Raw genomic sequence first — 19,837 nt, forward strand, 5'->3', positions numbered from 1 at the left:
CTGATGCCATCTCCAGGCTGTCTCATTCAGCCACTATATGGTCTCTTCTCATGCTTCAGACAACTCCAGGCTGTGCCATTCACCACTATATGGTCTCCTCATACTGATGCCACCACCAGGCTCTGTAATTGTACTGCAATGTGGCATGTGACTCCTTGTTAGATTTGGTCCTTTGTACCCACATGCCGGTGCCCGGGACACTAAAAAACATAAATTTCAATGGTCTCCTCATGTTTCTGCCAACTCCAGGCTGTGTCATTCAGTCAATATATGGTTTACTGATGCTGCTGGGCCTGGGTCTTGGCCTAAACATTTTTTATGGTAGCACTAGCTACCCCAAATCTTCCATTTAAATTTCAAAATGTGTCTTTTTTTCTTAGGGATTGTGAAGCCCTGGTGTCCACTCATACTGCTGCCAACTCCAGGCTGTGCCATTCAGGAAATAAATGGTTTACTGATGCTGCTGGGCCTGGGTCTGGGAATAAAAAAAAGGGTGGTAGCACTACCTACCATAAGTCTTCAATTTAAATTTCAAAGTTCATCTTTTAATCTTGGGATTGTGAAGCCCTAGTGTCTACTCAAGCTGCTGGCAACTCCAGGCTGTGTCATTCAGCCACTATATGGTCTCCTCATGCTGCCCACACCTCCACACTGTGTCATTCAGCCACTATATGGTCTACTCATGCTGCCAACACCTCCAAGCTGTGTCATTCAGCCACTATATGTCTCCTCCTGCTTCAGCCTCATCCAAGCTGTGTCATTCAGCCACTATATGGTCTCCTCATGCTGCAAACACCTCCACACTTTGTCATTCAGTCACTATATGGTCTCCTCATACTCATAGGCGTGCACAGCCTATTGCATTAGGGTGTGCACCCTAAAGCACAAACTCACGCCGCGCGCGTGCATATATGTGTGTGTATATATATATATATATATATATATATATATATATATATATATACACACAATTAGTATAGTTCCCCCACATTAGGTGCAGTATAGTTCCCCCACATTAGGTGCAGTATAAGTCCCCCCACATTAGGTGCAGTATAAGTCCCCCCACATTAGGTGCAGTATAAGTCCTGCCACATTAGCTGCCGTAATTGACCACTGGCCCCTGTTCTGCTTATCAAGCACAGGTAGGATTAGCGTTAGGTCTCGCACCAATTTGAGAAACCTTGGTGTTGGTGTGCGGGCTCTGGTGTGTCCTTCATATAAGGATACACTGGCGAATGTCTCAATTTTAACATCAGTGTTGAGGGATAGCCAATGTATTGTTTACATCTACCACAGTAGTGCACCCATATTCCTGTATTGTATTCCTATTGTTACACATCCACACCGTTTATCTGGTGTAGGATTCTATTGTGGCACTTGTAGTCCGCTGCAGGCATCCTCCATTGTATGCATTTTTATGCTGGGGATCGCCCCTAGCAACGGACTACAAGGGCAGGATCTGCTCCCCCAGTATAAATGCACAACCGCATTTGGGGTTGAGCACCTCCAGCCATTTGAGACCACGTTTTTTGTTGTTTGTATATATATATATATATATATATATATATATATATATATATACGCACACATACACACAATTAGTATAGTTCCCCCACATTAGGTGCAGTATAGTTCCCCCACATTAGGTGCAGTATAAGTCCCCCCACATTAGGTGCAGTATAAGTCCCCCCACATTAGGTGCAGTATAAGTCCTGCCACATTAGGTGCAGTATAGTTCCCCCACATTAGGTGCAGTATAAGTCCCACCACATTAGGTTGGCAGTACAGTTCCCCCACATTAGGTTGGCAGTACAGTTCCCCCACATTAGGTTGGCAGTACAGTTCCCCCACATTAGGTTGGCAGTACAGTTCCCCCACATTAGGTTGGCAGTACAGTTCCCCCACATTAGGTGCAGTATAGTTCCCCCACATTAGGTGCAGTATAGTTCCCCCACATTAGGTGCAGTATAGTTCCCCCACATTAGGTGCAGTATAGTTCCCCCACATTAGGTGCAGTATAGCTCCCCACAATAGGTGCAGTATAGTTCCCCACATTAGGTGCAGTATATCTTTCCACATTAGGTGCTGTACAGTTCCCCCACATTAGGTGCAGTATAGTTCCCCCACATTAGGTGCAGTATAGTTCCCCACATTAGGTACAGTATATCTTTCCACATTAGGTGCAGTACAGTTCCCCCACATTAGGTGCAGATAGTTCCCCCACATTAGGTGCAGTATAGTTCCCCCACATTAGGTGCAGTATAGTTCCCCCACATTAGGTGCAGTATAGTTCCCCCACATTTGGTGCAGTATAGTTCCCCCACATTTGGTGCAGTATAGCTCCCCACATTAGGTGCAGTATAGTTTCCCCCACATTAGGTGCAGTATAGTTTCCCCCACATTAGGTGCAGTATAGTTTCCCCCACATTAGGTGCAGTATAGTTTCCCCCACATTAGGTGCAGTATAGTTTCCCCCACATTAGGTGCAGTATAGTTTCCCCCACATTAGGTGCAGTATAGTTTCCCCCACATTAGGTGCAGTATAGTTTCCCCCACATTAGGTGCAGTATAGTTTCCCCCACATAGTTTCCCCCACACCAGCTCGTGTTGGTCACTTACTATTCCGGCCGGCGCACGCATCCTCTTCCTGGAATCTCCGCTCCTCTGTTGCTATGGGCGCACGCACGGGACGTCAATGACATCCCTGCGTGCGCTACTTCCCGGCGGCCCCTGTGTTTTGAAAGTTAACACGGGGGCCGCTGTAGAAAGGTTACTGGGACATCCTTGTGTCCCGAAAAGATCTTTCGGGACACAGGGATGTCCCGAATGTGACGGGGGGGTCCTCTGCGGGCTGCTCAGTGGTGGCCTCGGATGCCTTCCTGGGCTTGATTAGGGTGTGCCTGGGCACACCCGGCACACCCCGTGCGCACGCCTATGCTCATACTGATGCCACCTTCAGGCTCTGTCATTGTGCCGCTCTGCGGCAGTGATTCTAAAAGCGATGCCGGTAATCTGCATGCTATTCTGAATAACAGTATTTCACTACCCCAGCACACTCCATATGCGTGTTAGAACACAGCAAAGTGTAGGACAGAAATCAAACCAATTTTTTTCAAAATATTCGGCAAATCGGCTGAAACAAATTTTTCAAAAGTTCGCTCATTTCTACAAGACACCTTACAACCCCACTTAGCTTTACTGCCAGTGGAGATCAACCAGTTCACCTCTTTCCCACTGAAGCGGATAGCATTTCTACTCATTGCGACCAAATTAGTCATTACTCGCCACTGGAAATGCTCCACTTCACTGTTGTTGTTTTAATGGATTATACCACCCAAAAAAATATTTACAAAAAAAATCTTTCAATAAAAATGTATTGAATAACAAAAATAATTTTGCTAGACATAATGATTCAGATGGGTGGGAACCCAATTTTTATAATGGGACTGAATATATGGTGTTGTGTGGGATTATAGAGGCAGTTGGTGTGTATAAGACAAACACGCCCCTCAATGTACAACATTCACTCCCCCTGACTGCATTACCCCACTTATCATCTGATAATCTACATGTTTAGTTGCAATAGCCAAACAAAGCAATAGCAAAAGGCACAGATGACTCTAGACTTTGTGAGGCCTTAGGCGAATCTCGAACATGAGGCCCTGCATCATTTTCTGCTGACTTCACATGGTGATCCAGTCAGTTGTAAGATAATTGCACCAATCTCTCATAGTGGCAAAGGGGCAGCTATAAAATCAGGGGTGCATCTAGTGTCCTGAGGGTCACGTGACAAATTTTCTACAGTACACCAAGACCACATTCACCAATATTACCAGTATACAAGAAGGTATATAATCAGCATACATATTACCATCATACTGTTACTGACCAAATCCATTAAATGGAGACAAATATTACCAATAATACCAGTATACAGGGAGGAATATTATCACCATACATATTACTATTACCATCATACTGTTACTGAGGAATTCCTGTTTGCCAAGACCACTATTACCAATAATACCAGCATACAAAAAGGAATATTATCACTATATATATTACCATCATACTGTTACTGACCAAATCCTGTATACTGAGACCAATATTACCGATAATACCAGTATATGGGGAGGAATATTATTACCATTAATATTACCATCATACGGTTACTGACAAAATCCTTTGTACTGAGACCAATATTACCAGTATAGAGGAATATTATTACAATATTTATCACACAGACACCAATATTCCCACATACACTGACCATATAATTGTAGATACTAGCTGTACATAGGATCTGTAGACCACATAAGTGATTGCAGTTACATCTAGCATCTCACAGCAGACGTCTTCTTTTTGCAGCTGATATTGCTAGTCAATGGGTGTAAAATCTTCTGCAAATATTTTTCAGAAAATATGAACATGTGAATGTACTCTTAGTCTCTTAGTTGTACAGGAGCTACACATAGGGTAACTTTGTATTTCAGAGGATAAATATTGTAGTGTTATTCCCAGAGCAGTGAGGCGTATTTGTCTGTACTGCCTGCTCCCCCAAGGGTCAAATAGGCTGCACAGACAGAACACAGTGGGAGTTGTTATCCTAAATTACAGTATTTTTGTGCTGAAATGCTTCAGTCTTGTAAAACTAAAATACCCATCTGTTAAACACAAAGGCTGCTGGATTTTACAAAAGTATTGCCAGAAGTCATTGTGTTAAGTAGCCCATAATGCCACAGGTTTTCTTCCCCCCTCTGTATCATAACTTAGTGGCAGGGCATAAGTGACAGTGGAAGTAGTGTACCTACACAAGACTTCAGTCCCTGTGCGATCCAGGCAGCGAGGAGAGGGTTAAACTGTGCAGGCTCCATGTGCTCCGTGCAGCTGAGCAGTGCTCCAGAGGAAAATTTCCTCCATCAATCAGAGGTGTCATCACTTCACTGGCAGAGATAGGGGGAAACATGGTGCAAGTTCTTTATCTCCCTTCCTCTCTGCATATACTAATGATTTTCTTCACATTACCGGCCCTGTCTGCCGGCGACTCTGTTCTTTTTGGCCTTACCCAGCTCGTGGAAGGCAGAGCGATGCCCCCACCAGCACGAGGACTAAGGCGGCCTAATGCTAGAGCCGACTCTATCAGGAGAAATATCTGCACCGACTGGTCGCACCTCTAAACTGGCCTATGTATAGACTTCTACCTCATAAATGGCACCCGCCCAAACACTGGAGTGCCAGTAACCATCCAATTTACAAATAATTACATTTACTCTACTTGCCAATCAGGAATCTCTTCACAATCATTACCATGATCGGTATGACCAAACAATGTGCTTGTGTTACATGTCATCAAATTGCGTCCCACTACTACTTAGATGATAACTAATATCTGTCATTATTATGCATCCGATGATGCTCTTCTGCTGAGCGTCTGATGACGTCACTTGCGCATGTTCAGCAGCTCCCATACAGAGATAAACTTCCTGCACATGCTCATTAACCCCTTAACGACAAAGGACATATATTTACGTCCTCTGCTGGCTCCCACGATATTCGGGTCGGTCCCGGTTGCCATCAACGGCCAGGACCCGCGGCTAATACAGGACATCACCAATCACGGTGATGCCCTGTATTAACCCTTCAGACGCGGCCATCAAAGCTGCATCTGAAGTGAAAGTGAAAGTATCCCGGCTGCTCAGTCGGGCTGTTCAGGACCGCCGCGATGAAATCGCGGTGTCCCGAACAGCTTACAGGACACCGGGAGGGACCTTACCTGCCTCCTCGGTGTCCGATCGGCCAATAACTGCTCCGTGCCTGAGATCCAGGCAGGAGCAGTCACGCGCCGATAACACTGATCACAGGCGTCTTAATACACGCCAGTGATCTGTGTAGAAGATCAGTGTGTGCAGTGGGACCTATAACATTGCAAAAAAAAAAAGTTAAAAAAGTGTTAATAAAGATCATTTAACCCCTTCCTTAATAAAAGTTTGAATCCCCCCCTTTTCCCATTAAAAAAATAAAACAGTGTAAATAAAAATAAACATATGTGGTATCACTGCGTGCGTAAATGTCCGAACTATAAAAATATATAATTAATTAAACCGCACAGTCAATGGCATACACGAAAAAAAATTCAAAAGTTCAAAAAAGCATAATTTGGTCACTTTTTATACCATTAAAAAAATAAATAAAAAGTGATCAAAAAGTCAGATCAAAACAAAAACGGTACCGATAAAAACTTCACGGTGCAAAAATGAGCCCTCATACCACCCTGAAGGTGGAAAAATAAAAAAGTTATAGGGGTCAGAAGATGACATTTTTAAACGTATAAATTTTCCTGATTGTAGTTATGATTTTTTCCAGAAGTACAACAAAATGAAACCTATATAAGTAGGGTACCATTTTAACCGTATGGACTTACAGAATAATGAAATTGTGTCTTTTTTACCGAAACATGCACTGCATAGAAAAGGAAGCCCCCAAAAATTACAAAATGGCGTTTTTTCTTCGATTTTGGCGCACAATGATTTTTTTTTCCGTTTCTCCGTGGATTTTTGGATAAAATTACTAATGTCACTGCAAAGTAGAATTGGTGGAAATAGGTGGAAAATTGAAAGGGTTATGATTTTTAAAAGGTAAGGAGGATAAAACAAAAATGCAAAAACTGAAAAACCCTGCGTCCTTAAGGGGTTAAAGGGGTACCCCGGTGGAAAACTTTTTTTTTTAAATCAACTGATGCCAGAAAGGTAAACAGATTTGTAAATTACTTCTATTAAAAAAAATCTTAATCCTGCCAGTACTTATTTGCGGCTGTATACTACAGAGGAAATTCTTTTCTTTTTGGAATTACTTTTCTGTCATGACCACAGTGCACTCTGCTGACACATCTGTCCATCTCAGGAACTGTCCAGAGCAGTAGAAAATCCCCATAGCAAACATATGCTGCTCTGAACAGGTCCTAAAATGGACAGAGGTGTCAGCAGAGAGCACTGTGAAATCCAAAAAGAAAATAATTTCCACTGTAGCATACAGCCACTAATATGTACTGTAAGGATTAAGAACTTTTAATAGAAGTAATTTACAAATGTGTTTAACTTTTTGGCACCAGTTGATTTAAAAAAAAAAAAAAGTTTTCCATTAGAGTACACTAGTATATTAGAGTGTATAGGCATTGTCACACACATAATTTACATTGAATAAAAATAACTGGTAAGTATAAAAATTGGAACGGCCAGAAATTGCTACAATTAATTAACACTCTTATCAATCCCAGAATAAAGTCCAAGTGGACTGGCACTAATGAGTCATTAGCTCTCAGATTGAGCAACGAGCTTTGGACAATCTGAGAGTTTATGACTCTTTAGTCGTTAAGCCCTCAGATAAAGGCAGTAACGTTGTAATCTTAGATCGCTCTCGATATATTGAGATGTTATTGAGCTTCCTTTCATATAGGGACAAGTGTGAAATCCTCCTTAGTGACTCAACTAAACAGTATCTGGAGGACAACAGGAAGTTGTTGTTAAATGCCAAAGATAAATTGTTAATTTCTGAACAGGAATTTAAGTAAATGTTTAGGCCTCACCCCACTATAGCCATCTTCTAGCCTTTACCCAAGACACATAAATCCATCAACCCCGTTAGGGGACAGCCATTGTTTCAGGCAATGATTGTTTGACACAAGGGGCTAGTGTGAACTTTTATTATGTTTTTGCGCCTTTCTTCATCTCTTTGCCGTCACATTTACACAACCCCAAAGAAACCTTGATTCAAATGCAAGACCTCATATGATTTTGGCCAGTCTAGATGTAGAAAGCTTATATAGCAAGTTCCAACATGAATTAGGCCTTAGAGCTATTAAGCACTTCTAAGCACTAGGAGCACTTACTTCACTGATCACAATGAATTAATTTGTTCAATTTTGGAATTTGTTGTAATTCTAATTTTCTTAATTATTTTCTTCATTAATTTCTTTTTTAACCCCTAAAGGACCCAGGGTTTTTCCGTTTTTGCATTTTCGTCTTTTCCTCCTTACCTTTAAAAAGTCATAACTCTTTAAATTTTGCACCAAAAAATCCATATGATGGCTTATTTTTTGTGCCACCAATTCTAATTTGTAATGACGTCAGTCATTTTACCCAAAAGTCTACGGTGAAACAGAAAAGAAATCATTGTGAGACAAAATTGAAAAAAAAATGTCATTTTGTAATTTTGGGGGCTTCCGTTTCTACACAGTAAATTTTTTGGTAAAAATTACACCTTCTCTTTATTCTGTAGGTCCATACAATTAAAATGATACCCTACTTATATAGGTTTAATTTTGTCGTACTTCTGGAAAAAATCATAACTAGATGCAGGAAAATGTATACATTTAAAATTGCCATCTTCTGACCCCTATAACTTTTTAATTTTTTTGTATATGGGGCGGTATGACGTCTAATTTTTTGCGCCGTGATCTGAAGTTTTTAGCGGACTTTTTGATATATTTTTATTCATTTTTTCATGATATAAAAAGTGACCAAAAATATGCTATTTTGAACTTTGGAATTTTTTTGCGCATACGCCATTGACCGTGATATATTTTTATAATTCGGACATTTCCGCATGCAGTGATACCACATATGTTTATGTTTATTTACACAGTTTTTTTTTTTAATGGGAAAAGGGGGGTGATTCAAACTTTTATTAGGGAAGGGGTTAAATGATCTTTATTCACTTTTTTTGCACTTTTTTTTTGCAGTGTTATAGCTCCCATAGGGGACTATAATACTGCACACACTGATCTTTTACATTGATCAGTGGCTTCTCATAGGAAACCATTGATCGGTAATTCTGCTGCTTGACTGTTCATGCCTGAATCTCAGGCACTAAGCAGTCATTCGTCGATAGGACAGCATGGAGTCAGGTAGGGACCCTCCGGCTGTCCGCGGCGATCCTGAACAGCTCCCTGCGCTAACTGGCAACGTTATAGTTTCACTTTAGACACGGCAATCAACTTTGAACGCTGCGATCAATGCCGCGAGCTATTAGCCACGGGTCCCGGCCGTTGTTAGAGGCCGGGCCCGACCCGCTATGGCCCTGGCCCCGGCCCCGCGATATACAACGGGAGCGGCCTCATGATGTACCGGTATGTCATGAGTCCTTAACAGGTTATGGGGTATTCTGGCCTTAGACATCTTATCCCCTATATGACGCCTCCTCCCATAGACATGAATGGAGGGTTTGTGGTGTAACGTTTGGGGTGTAACGTAACGAGGAGCCATGGCCGTGATGTCACGTCTTGGTAGCAGCGGCCAGCACAGAATGCTGGGGGTTGCACAGAGATCGTGGGGGTCCCAGCGGCGGGGCCCTAGTGATCAGACATCTTGCCCCCTATCCTTTGGATAGGGGATAAGATGTCTAAGTCTAGAATACCCCTTTAATGTCACTTACTATCATCAGACATAGAGCGCTGCCATGGGGGCTTTCTGCACACCTGGTTATGCTAATTTATTTTCAGGGTGGTGGGAGGACATGATTGTTTTTGTGGATGCTTTGAGTTTATTCACTGATCACTATTTTTTGGGGACGTAACATAGATGACATCCTCATTTTCAACGATGGTGATGGGTCTACTTTTCTCTTATTTTGTTTCAGTATTTAACCATGTTCTTTACCTTTGAGATCAGAGGGCATGCAATTATCTTCCTCTACTTACACATTTTTGTTGATGAGATTATGAGTCTGCAGACAATAATTTTTAGGAGACTGATATCAGCAAACGCATTGCTGCAAAGCTGGCATTCAGGGTCATTTAGGAGAAGTATGCCAATTGAACAATACTTGAGAGCGAAACAAAATTACTCCAATATGAACTCTGTTCTTAGAAGAGAGTCAGGAGCTCTATTGTAGCATTGGACAAGGGAGTTACCCTTAAAGATATTTTAAAAGGGCATACCACAGGGCATGTGACAGTGATAGATCGACAATCGTGACAAAAATTGGGGCAGAGGGAACATCACAGAATAAGATCCGGTGCATTGATACCTTTGATGAATATACAGATCAAACTATGGGAATTTCCAATGATGTTCAGGATGTTTTATACTGACCTTGCCTGTGTGACTTTTCTCTATATGGACTGCATACTTCAACAAGATGTGGATTTGTTGACATTATGCTATGTCTTGAAGCACTTCTCTTCAGGTCAGATCAGTGGCGGATCCAGGGGGGGCAACGGGGCAATTGCCCCCCCCCCCCCCCGAGATTTCTTCCCCCCGCTCCCTAGCATGGTGGAGCCGAAGCTGTAAGCTCCCGCTCCACCATTCTCTAACCTTTCACACACGCTGTGAGTACACAGCGTGTGAGCTGCGGGGACGCAATCCACTAATGGCCGGCGCGATGACAATATTTAATGAGGGGCTGAAGGGCAAAGCACAGGGGGCATTATATGTGAAGAGCACATGACAGAGGGCCCCCTGTCCTGTGCCCTTCACATATAATGTCCCATGTGCTGTGCCTTTCACATAATGCCCCCTGTGCTGTGCCACACATATAAATTATATGTGTGGGGCACAGGGGGTGTTATATGTGTGTGGCACAGAACAGGGGGCATTATATCATATAATGTCCCCCTGTGCTGTGCCCCTCACATATAATGCCCCCTGTGCTGTGCCCCTCACATATATTGCCCCCTGTGCTGTGCCCCTCACATATATTGCCCCCTGTGCTGTGACCCACACACATAATGCCCCCTGTGCTGTGCCCCTCACATATAATGCCCCCATCATGCGCCCCTCATATATAATGCCCCCATCATGCGCACCTCACATATAATGCCCCCTGTGCTTTGTCCCTCACATATAATGCTCCTGTCATGTGCCCCAAACATATAATCCCCCCTGTGCTGTGCCCCTCATATATAATGCCCCCTGAGGGGACAGCACAGGGGGCATTATATGTGAGGTGGGCATTATATGTGAGGGGCGCATAATGGGGGCATTATATGTGAGGGGCACATCACAGGGGGCATTATATGTGAGGGGCACACCGCAGGGGGCATTATATGTGCGGGACGCATGATGGGGGCATTATATGTGAGGGGCAAAGAATAGGGGCATTATATATGTGAAGGGCACAGCACAGGGGGCATTATATGTGTTGGGCACATGACAGGAGCATTATATGTGAGGGGCACAGCACAGAGGGCATTATTATTATGTGGGGGGAACAGGACAGGTCATAATTATTATATGTAGGGGCACAAGATGGGGCATTATTACTATATGTGAAGGCACAGAGTGTTTTGCCTTTCAGAAGTATAGTGTATATTATGAGGAATTTCTGGGGTGGTACGTTTTTAGGGAATGCAACAAAGGGAACCTATGAGTGGAGGGTAAATCCAATATTATTAACATTCGACCGCTAAGCGGTCACTAAGACCCTAAATTTCCCACCCAATATAAAACTTAACGTTTAATGAGCCAAGATTAAAATAACCTCACACATATTGATCCATAATCCATTGATTGGCATGACACTGCATGCTATATTAGTTGAATTGAAAAGATAGATTGTGGCTGCAGTCCACAATCTATAGTGTGAGACAAATAAAAATCTAACACATTGCCCGCCCGCCCGACGTTTCGCCACAGGCTGTGGCTTTATCAAGGGCTAAGAGGCAAATGGCGTGCAAACAAGCCTTACAGGGGTTTAAATAACCTCCTGTCTCTGACATCATTGAAACATGTCACTTCCTGTATTATCATGACATCTCATTGGTCACAATCCCATGCAAACTATTGATTGATCGCTTCCTAGCCAATAGAATTTAGACCAGGATGCATCCTGCTATATTCACTTGATTGACAGCATTCTTGACCAACCAGCAGAGTCCATTCATACTTCTAAACTCCTTATTGGTGCCGGAAGTGTCCACGTATGTGCGCCATTAATCCTGCGCTAACTGATAGACTCCCGAACGTCCGGTACGGACGCATGCGCAGTCCGAATGCGCAAAGGGACGTGCGCGAGTACTTAGTCAGTTACAGCCACTAAACCAGGAAGCTGCGCGAGAAACATATGCGAGAAGCTGGGTACAGTGTGTGATAGCATTATATTAAGAGGGTGCAGTGTGTGATAGTATTATATTCAGAGGGTGCAGTGTGTGATAGCATTATATTAAGAGGGTGCAGTGAGTGGTAGTATTATATTCAGAGGGTGCAGTGTGTGGTAGTATTATATTCAGTGGGTACAGTGTGTGATAGCATTATATTAAGAGGGTGCAGTGTGTGATAGTATTATATTCAGAGGGTGCAGTGTGTGATAGCATTATATTAAGAGGGTGCAATGTGTGATAGTATTATATTCAGAGGGTGCAGTGTGTGATATTATTATATTCAGAGGGTACAGTGTATGGCGGTATTATATTCAGAGGGTACAGTGTATGGCGGTATTATATTCAGAGGATACAGTGTGTTGTATATTCAGGGGGTACAGTGTGTCAGAATTATATTCAGAGGGTGTGTGCCAGTATTATATTCAAAGAATACAGTGTTTGGCAGTATTATAATAATTATTGTTTTCATATAGAGGATCAGAATGCGATGACATAGTGAGGAGACGTCTGGGCATCAAGTTCTGCAGAGAGAAGATTTAGCGGGAACAAATCCTGGCGGTATGTACCATCTGAATTAAATAAGGAAAGACTATAGAGCAGACGTCACCTGTAATCACTGATATCATTGTGTATCCTCCTCACTATAGAGAAGATGTCACCTGTAGTCACTGATATCATTGTGTATTCTTCTCACTATAGAGAAGACGTCACCTGTAGTCACTGATATCATTGTGTATTCTCCTCACTATAGAGAAGACGTCACCTGTAATCACTGATATCATAGTGTATTCTCCTCACTATAGAGAAGACGTCACCTGTAATCACTGATATTATTGTGCATTCTCCTCACTATAGAGAAGACGTCACCTGTAATCACTGATATCATTCTGTATTCTCCTCACTATGTCCCATCAGAGCTGGAGTTACTTGTAAGTTCTGCAGTAATGATGGGTGAAACAACAACTCCCAGCATCCCCTTACCACTGCTTAGGTCATACTGGGAGCTGTAGTTTTAAATGGTAAAAACTTCTTTAGCACTTTCCCATTCTGTGGCAATTGGTATATTTGATTATTATTCTGACACGTGAGCATGGCCTAAGAGTCTTAAAAAAGGTTAGGACTGCATGATACATTTAATAATATTGTAAGTTCCGTAATCTTATTTTCTGTCCGCCAATACAAAATACTCTAATAGTGCCCCTCCCGAGACTCGACTCTGGATACGCCCCTGGGTCAGATATGTCAGCATGTAAATTATGTGGGACTGTTATTTACATATTGTTTAGGGTGTAATTAGAGTATAAATTGTCCTGTAAGTCCCACTAACTTATAATATTACGTCAGTACAGTTTATGTACCAGTCCACTACTTGGACTTTATTCTGGGGTAAAAGAGTGTAGAATTAATTGTAGCAATTTATTAAGTGGTCCTGGGTTCTACTTTTTATACTTACCACAGTTATGTTTATTCAATGAAAATGATGTGTGTGACATTACCTATACACTTTATTATAGTATTTATAATATATTATTTTATTATAGTAGTGGCAACTTACTGTGCAGGTGCATCCCTGCTCCGATACATTCTTGGTACGATCCTACTGTCAGCTGATTGTGCATGCGTAGATTGTTTATCTCTGTACAGGATCTTCTGCGCATGTGCGAATGACGTCATCGGACACGAAAGGGCAGAGAGCCATCTGACTTACAAATAATTACATCTGCTTGCCAATCAGGAATCTCCTCACAATCAATATAACCAATCAATGCAGAGCTAGTGTTACATGAAACTGTGTCCCATACTAGGTAGATGCTAAATAATATCTGTCATACTCATGCGTCCAATGGCACATGTGAAAACAAGTTAGCTAGTTAGCTTGTGATACACATTTTGTTTGATATATTGAGCTGCAAGGAAAGGTAAGGAAGGACAGTACACATCTCTACCTCAATTTCCCCATGAATATAGATGATAGATAGATGAATAATTCTTTTTTGTGTGAACACACAGTAGAAATCATACAATGACTTGCCATAGTCCCTATTTGTATGAATATACTATTTTCATGGTCATGACCACAAAAAGCTCAATAACTGAATGGCTCCACCTTTGACTCTTGATTCACTACAATGCTTTTTCTGTGTATGTTGCTAGCCCTGGCTCTGCTGCTTCAAACCCTCCAGCCCTGAGTATAAAGAACATTTCCTCTGTGCATTATAATCCTAATACTGATCAGATTTTCTTTCCTTTACGTCATTTGTGCACACACTGTAATGAAGTATAATGGACATACCTAGACAAACTGGTGCTTCATCCCAGACGCCATTTAAACATCTCACAACCCTGTTTCCTTTAAGAATATAATATTCTGGGCATTTATATTCCACAGATTCACCAGATCTATAGAAAGGTTTGTTAAAGCTTATGGTGTCTCCATATTGTACAACTGGTGGTGGACCACACTGCGCACCGGTCCCTGAAAATAAGAGATAATGAAGTAAATTACTAATTAAATATAATCATTTCATAATATAATAAATCATTTTAGTTTTGGTTTTCTCTTTGTAGTCCCATACTTTAATGTACAGACATGTCAGCATTTCTTTAGCAGCTGCAGTATTCTTCTGGTACTACACTGCTCAAACATAAAGGGAACACTTAAACAACACAATGTAACTCCAAGCATTGACACTTCTGTGAAATCACACTGTCCACTCAGGAAGCAGCACTCATTGACAATCAATTTCACATGATGTTGTGTAAATGGAACAGACAACAGGAGGAAATTATAGGCAATCAGCAAGACACCCCCAAAAAAGTAGTAGTTCTGCAGTTTGTTACCACAGACCACTTATCCGTTCATATGCTTCCTGGCTAATGTTTTGGTCACTTTTCACTCTAGTGGTAGCATGAGGCGGAGTCTACAACCCACACAAAGTGGCTCAGGTAGTGCAGCTCATCCAGAATGGCACATCAATGCGAACTGTGGCAAGAAGGTTTGCTGTGTCTGTCAGCTCAGTGTCCAGAGTATGGAGGCGCTAACAGGAGACAGTGCATGTGCATGTGTCCACTCAAATGGTCAGAAACAGACTCCATGAGGGTGGTATGAGGGCCCGACGTCCACAAAAAAAAAAAAAAAATGCCCATTCTGCTGCAGCCAAATCTTAGCTGCAAGTCAATATGGAAATTGTGCTTTTTCAGTTTGACATTTTTTTTTCTCATCCTTTTGGTATTTTTTTGGCTTTTTTGGACTCAGTGAATGATTTTCAAAAATGCCCTCATAATGAGACTATGGGATTTTTTCATGAAAATCGTGGCATTTTATTTCCCATAGATCTCTATGAGAGTGAAAAAAATGCCGCAAAAAACCATGTGGGTTTTAACATTGGAGTTTTTGCGAGTGGTTTTTATTTTTTTTTTACACTTAGATCGCAAATCTATTGAGAAATAAAGAAATATCTACAATACATCAGCCTAAGGAAAAGAACAGGACCAAGGAAGAACAACAGTGCAGATCGCTACACTGTATCTTTGCCACTATTGCATCGCCTTACAATGGATAGCTATAGATCACCCTTTTGGGCAATCCAAAAATACCCTTTCTCCCATATAACCTTTAAAAACTACCCATGAGCATTATTCTTTATATTACTACACACTTTAAAAACAGTTAGTGCAATAGCCCTTTGTTATTCATTAACACTGTATATCTGGAGGATTCACTTAGTCCTCAATACATGATCTGTACTCATAGATTCAAACAGTGCGATCACATATGTGCAAACACAGATCCAATATTAAAAACAACTTCTTATTACATAGTGTATCCCATCATTTTTCTAGTGTACATAATAATTAGTGTTGCTCGCGAATATTCGCAATTCGAATTTTATTTGCGAATATCGCATATTCGCGAATTCGCGAATATTCGCGAATATAGCGCTATATATTCGTAATTACGAATATTCGTTTTTTTTTTTTTTTTTTTTTTCACAGTACACATCACAGTGATCATCCCTCTCTGCTTCCAGCTTGTGTGGTGTAAGAAGGCTCTAATACTACTGTGTGAGACTGGTGTGCGAATTTTCGCATATGCGAAAATTAGCATATGCTAATTTTCACATATGCGAATATTCTCCTATGTTAATTTTGTATATGCAAATTTTCGCATATGTTAATTTTCGCACACGCGAATATTCGAATATGCGAAAATAAATTGAGAATATTATGACTATGCGAATATTCGCGAATATGGCGAATATTCGTCCATATATTCGCGAATATTCGCGAATTCGAATATGGCCCATGCCGCTCAACACTAATAATAATGACAGTAATGATTTACATCTTATCAATTTAGAAACTATCCTGGAAACAACTCCTAACCATTATCAAAAACTAATTAACCCCTTAAGGACGCAGCCCTTTTTCACCTTAAGGACTGAGCCCTTTTTCGTAATTCTGACCACCGTCACTTTACAAATTAATAACACGAAAACACTTTTACCGAATATTCTGATTCTGAGATTGTTTTTTCGTGACATATTCTACTTTATTTTGGTGGTAAATTTTCAGCGTTAATTGCATCCTTTTTTGGTGAAAAATCCCCAAATTTCATGAAAATTTGGAAAATTTTGCATTTTTCTAACTTTGAAGCTCTCTAATTGTAAGGAAAATGGATATTCCAAATACATTTTATTTTTCTTCACAAACACAATATGTACACTTTATGTTGGCATTATAAAATGGACATACTTTTGCTTTTTGAAAAAAAGGGCTTCAAAGTAGAGCAGCAATTTTCAAAAATGTCATGAAAATTGCTAAATCTGAAGGGACAGATGTTACAGAACTACAACTCCCAGCATGCCTGGGCAGTCGAGGCATGCTGAGAGTTGTAGTTTGGCAACATCTGGAGGGCTACTGTTTGGGCACCACTGTAACAGTGGTCTCCAAACTGTGACCCTCCAGATGTTGCAAAACTACAACTCCCAGCATGCCCAGACAGCCTTTGGCTCTCTGGGCATGCTGGGAGTTGCAGTTTTGCCCCCCTAGTGGTTGCCACAGTAAAGATCGATTTACTTTCACTTTCAATTCCCCCCCCCCCCGCCCCCACTGTCGATTCTGCAGGCTCCAGCGAAGATCCCAGGTCCCCAGGCATCTTCTCCTGCAGGTACGGCCTCCATCTTCTTTCCAGAGCCCCTCGACATCCAGGGGCGGGCAGAACGGGGTGTTGCCATGGCAACCCCCTGTCCTGCGCTGCCATTGGTCAGAACTCCGTTCTGAGTAATGGCAGGGGATAGGAGTAGATCGCAGCTTTGCGACCTCACTCCTATACTTTAGGCTGATCGGGGCTGTTGCTGACAACTCCGATCAGCCCTATTTTCTGGGTGATCGGGTCACCAGAGACCCGATCAGCCCGGAATTGGAGAAAATCGCATGTCTGAACTGACATGCGATTTTCTCCAATCGCCGACATGGGGGGGTCTCAGGACCCCCCTGGGCGATGTGCCAGGGTGCCTGCTGAAAGATTTCATCAGGCATCCAGCTCCGGTCCCCAACTGGCTAGCGGTGGGGACCGGATTTCCCACGGGCGTATGGATACGCCCTCAGTCCTTAAGGACTCTGAATGCAGGGCGTATCCATACGCCCTGTGTCCTGAAGAGGTTAAAGGGGTACTCCGCCTCTGGCATCTTATCCCCTATCCAAAGGATAGGGGATAAGATGTTAGATCGCCGTGGTCCCGCTGCTGGGGACCCCGGGGATCACAGCTGCGGCACCCCGCCATCATTACTGCACAGAGCGAGTTCGGTCTGTGCGTAATGACGGGCGATACAGGGGCCGGAGCAGCGTGACGTCATGGCTCCGCCCCTCATGACATCACGGCCCGTCCCCTTAATGCAAGTCTATGGCAGGGGACTTGTATTGACGGGGGCGGGACGTGACATCACAAGGGGCGGAGCCGTGACGTAATGATGCTCCGGCCCCAGTATTGCCCGTCATTACGTTAAGAGCAATCTCGCTCTGCGCAGTAATGATAGCGGGGTGCTGCAGCAGCGATCCCCGGGGTCCCCAGCAGCGGGACCCCGGCGATCTGACATCTTATCCCCTATCCTTTGGATAGGGGATAAGATGTCTGGGGGCGGAGTACCCCTTTAACTGTCCAGAGCAGCATATGTTTGGTATGGGGATTTCTTCTACTCTGGACAATTCTTTAAATGGACAGAAATATCAGCAGAGAGCTCTGTGATCATGATGTCAGCAGAGAGCTCTGTTTTCCAAAAAGAAAATAATTTCCTCTGTAGTATTTAGCAGCTAATAAGTACTAGAAGGATTAAGATTTTTTAATAAAAATAATTTACAAATCTCCATGAAGAAGAAAGAAGAAATATCGGCACCCACCAGTGTGGCTGTAAAGTCTTCTTTATTGAGACATACTCACGGTAGGGGTACAGAAGAGAGGGGTGGTGGGGGGACAAGTGGTGGCGACTGAGCACCTGTTTCGCACGCCTAGCGTGCTTCGTCCGGCCATAACCCATGTTACCTGTGACTGCTATTTATACAAGTGAACCAAGTGCTCTACCTATCACGCACCTGGTCGCCTCTCAAGTGATCAGGTGACGTGGTAGGTAAGGGAGTGTGTAAAAAGCAAAGGTTATATTAGAAGCATGATGAGAGCTTCGTCCTGTCATTTAACCCTATGTTGCCTGTGGCATTGGATTTAATAATCCATAGTGTCTCTGACCGTAATAATTTCTAATTCATTCATTCATATTTATTACATGACACTCTTTCTATGCCTACAAAGCATAAAACATCTGGGTTATTATTGTGAGCTTCTTTTACATGGGCCTGCAGAAGAGACGCTCCTGGCTTACCGGCGCGTATAGTATAGAAATGTTCCCTAATGCACATCTGGAGCTGGCGTTTCGTCTGCCCAATATAGAAGAAGCCACAAGGATATATTATTGCATAAAAAACATTCTTAGTGCAACAGGTAATAAGTTCTTGGATAGTATGGAAAACTGATCCTAGCCTGACATGTTTAGTTTCCCAGCAATATCTGCACTGATTGCAGTTTTTACACTGGTAGTTGCCTTTGGGTGTAATATCGCTAAGCCATGTCTCTTTTTGTTCTAGTTTACTACTGCTCTTATTGTTCCTTTTTAATTTGTCACCTATGGTGACATTTTTCCTATATGTAATGTAAGGTTTAGTTTCTGCTCTTTTTTTCAGATCCTCGTCGGCTTCTATTAGGAACCAATTCCTGCGTATCGCTCGCTCTATCACAGGATTCATAGGAGTATTCTGGAAAACAAAGGTAAATCTCTCTTTTTGAATTGCACTATGAAATGGATTCTTATCTTTTAATAGATCTTTCCTGTTTACCTTTTCTGCTTTTTTTCTACAGTGATTTATTATTTCTTCTGGATACTTATGCTCTTTTAACCTGTTCATTAACTCATTTGCCTGTGTCACAAAAGTACTTTCTTTGCTATTATTTCTTTTAAGGCGAATAAATTGCCCACATGGAATATTCTTTTTAGTCATTATCCTATGCTAGCTGTTGAAATGCAGCAATGTGTTTTTAGCTACTATAGTTTTCCGTTGTTATATGACCCTCTTCTATTATGAGTTTTAAATCTAAAAACTCTAAGATTTCACCACCATAATTATTAGTAAAATGCATATTCTCTGTGTTATTGTTTAAGTATGATGTAAATTCATTGAACAAAGTTTTTGTGC

At 42.1% G+C, this 19,837-nt stretch overlaps 1 protein-coding gene across 1 annotated transcript in view; it reads right to left on the reverse strand.

The window, feature by feature from the left end:
* LOC130275494 (coagulation factor XIII B chain-like) overlaps window positions 1-19,837 on the reverse strand; it is a 429,154-nt gene that overhangs the window by 144,680 nt on the left and 264,637 nt on the right. The window contains exon 5 of the mRNA XM_056523540.1: window positions 14,388-14,570. Within this exon, the coding sequence (XP_056379515.1) occupies window positions 14,388-14,570 (183 nt within the window). The remainder of the gene's footprint in view (window positions 1-14,387; window positions 14,571-19,837) is intronic.

This window comes from Hyla sarda, chromosome 6, assembly GCF_029499605.1.
Source record: "Hyla sarda isolate aHylSar1 chromosome 6, aHylSar1.hap1, whole genome shotgun sequence".
NCBI lineage: Eukaryota > Metazoa > Chordata > Amphibia > Anura > Hylidae > Hyla > Hyla sarda.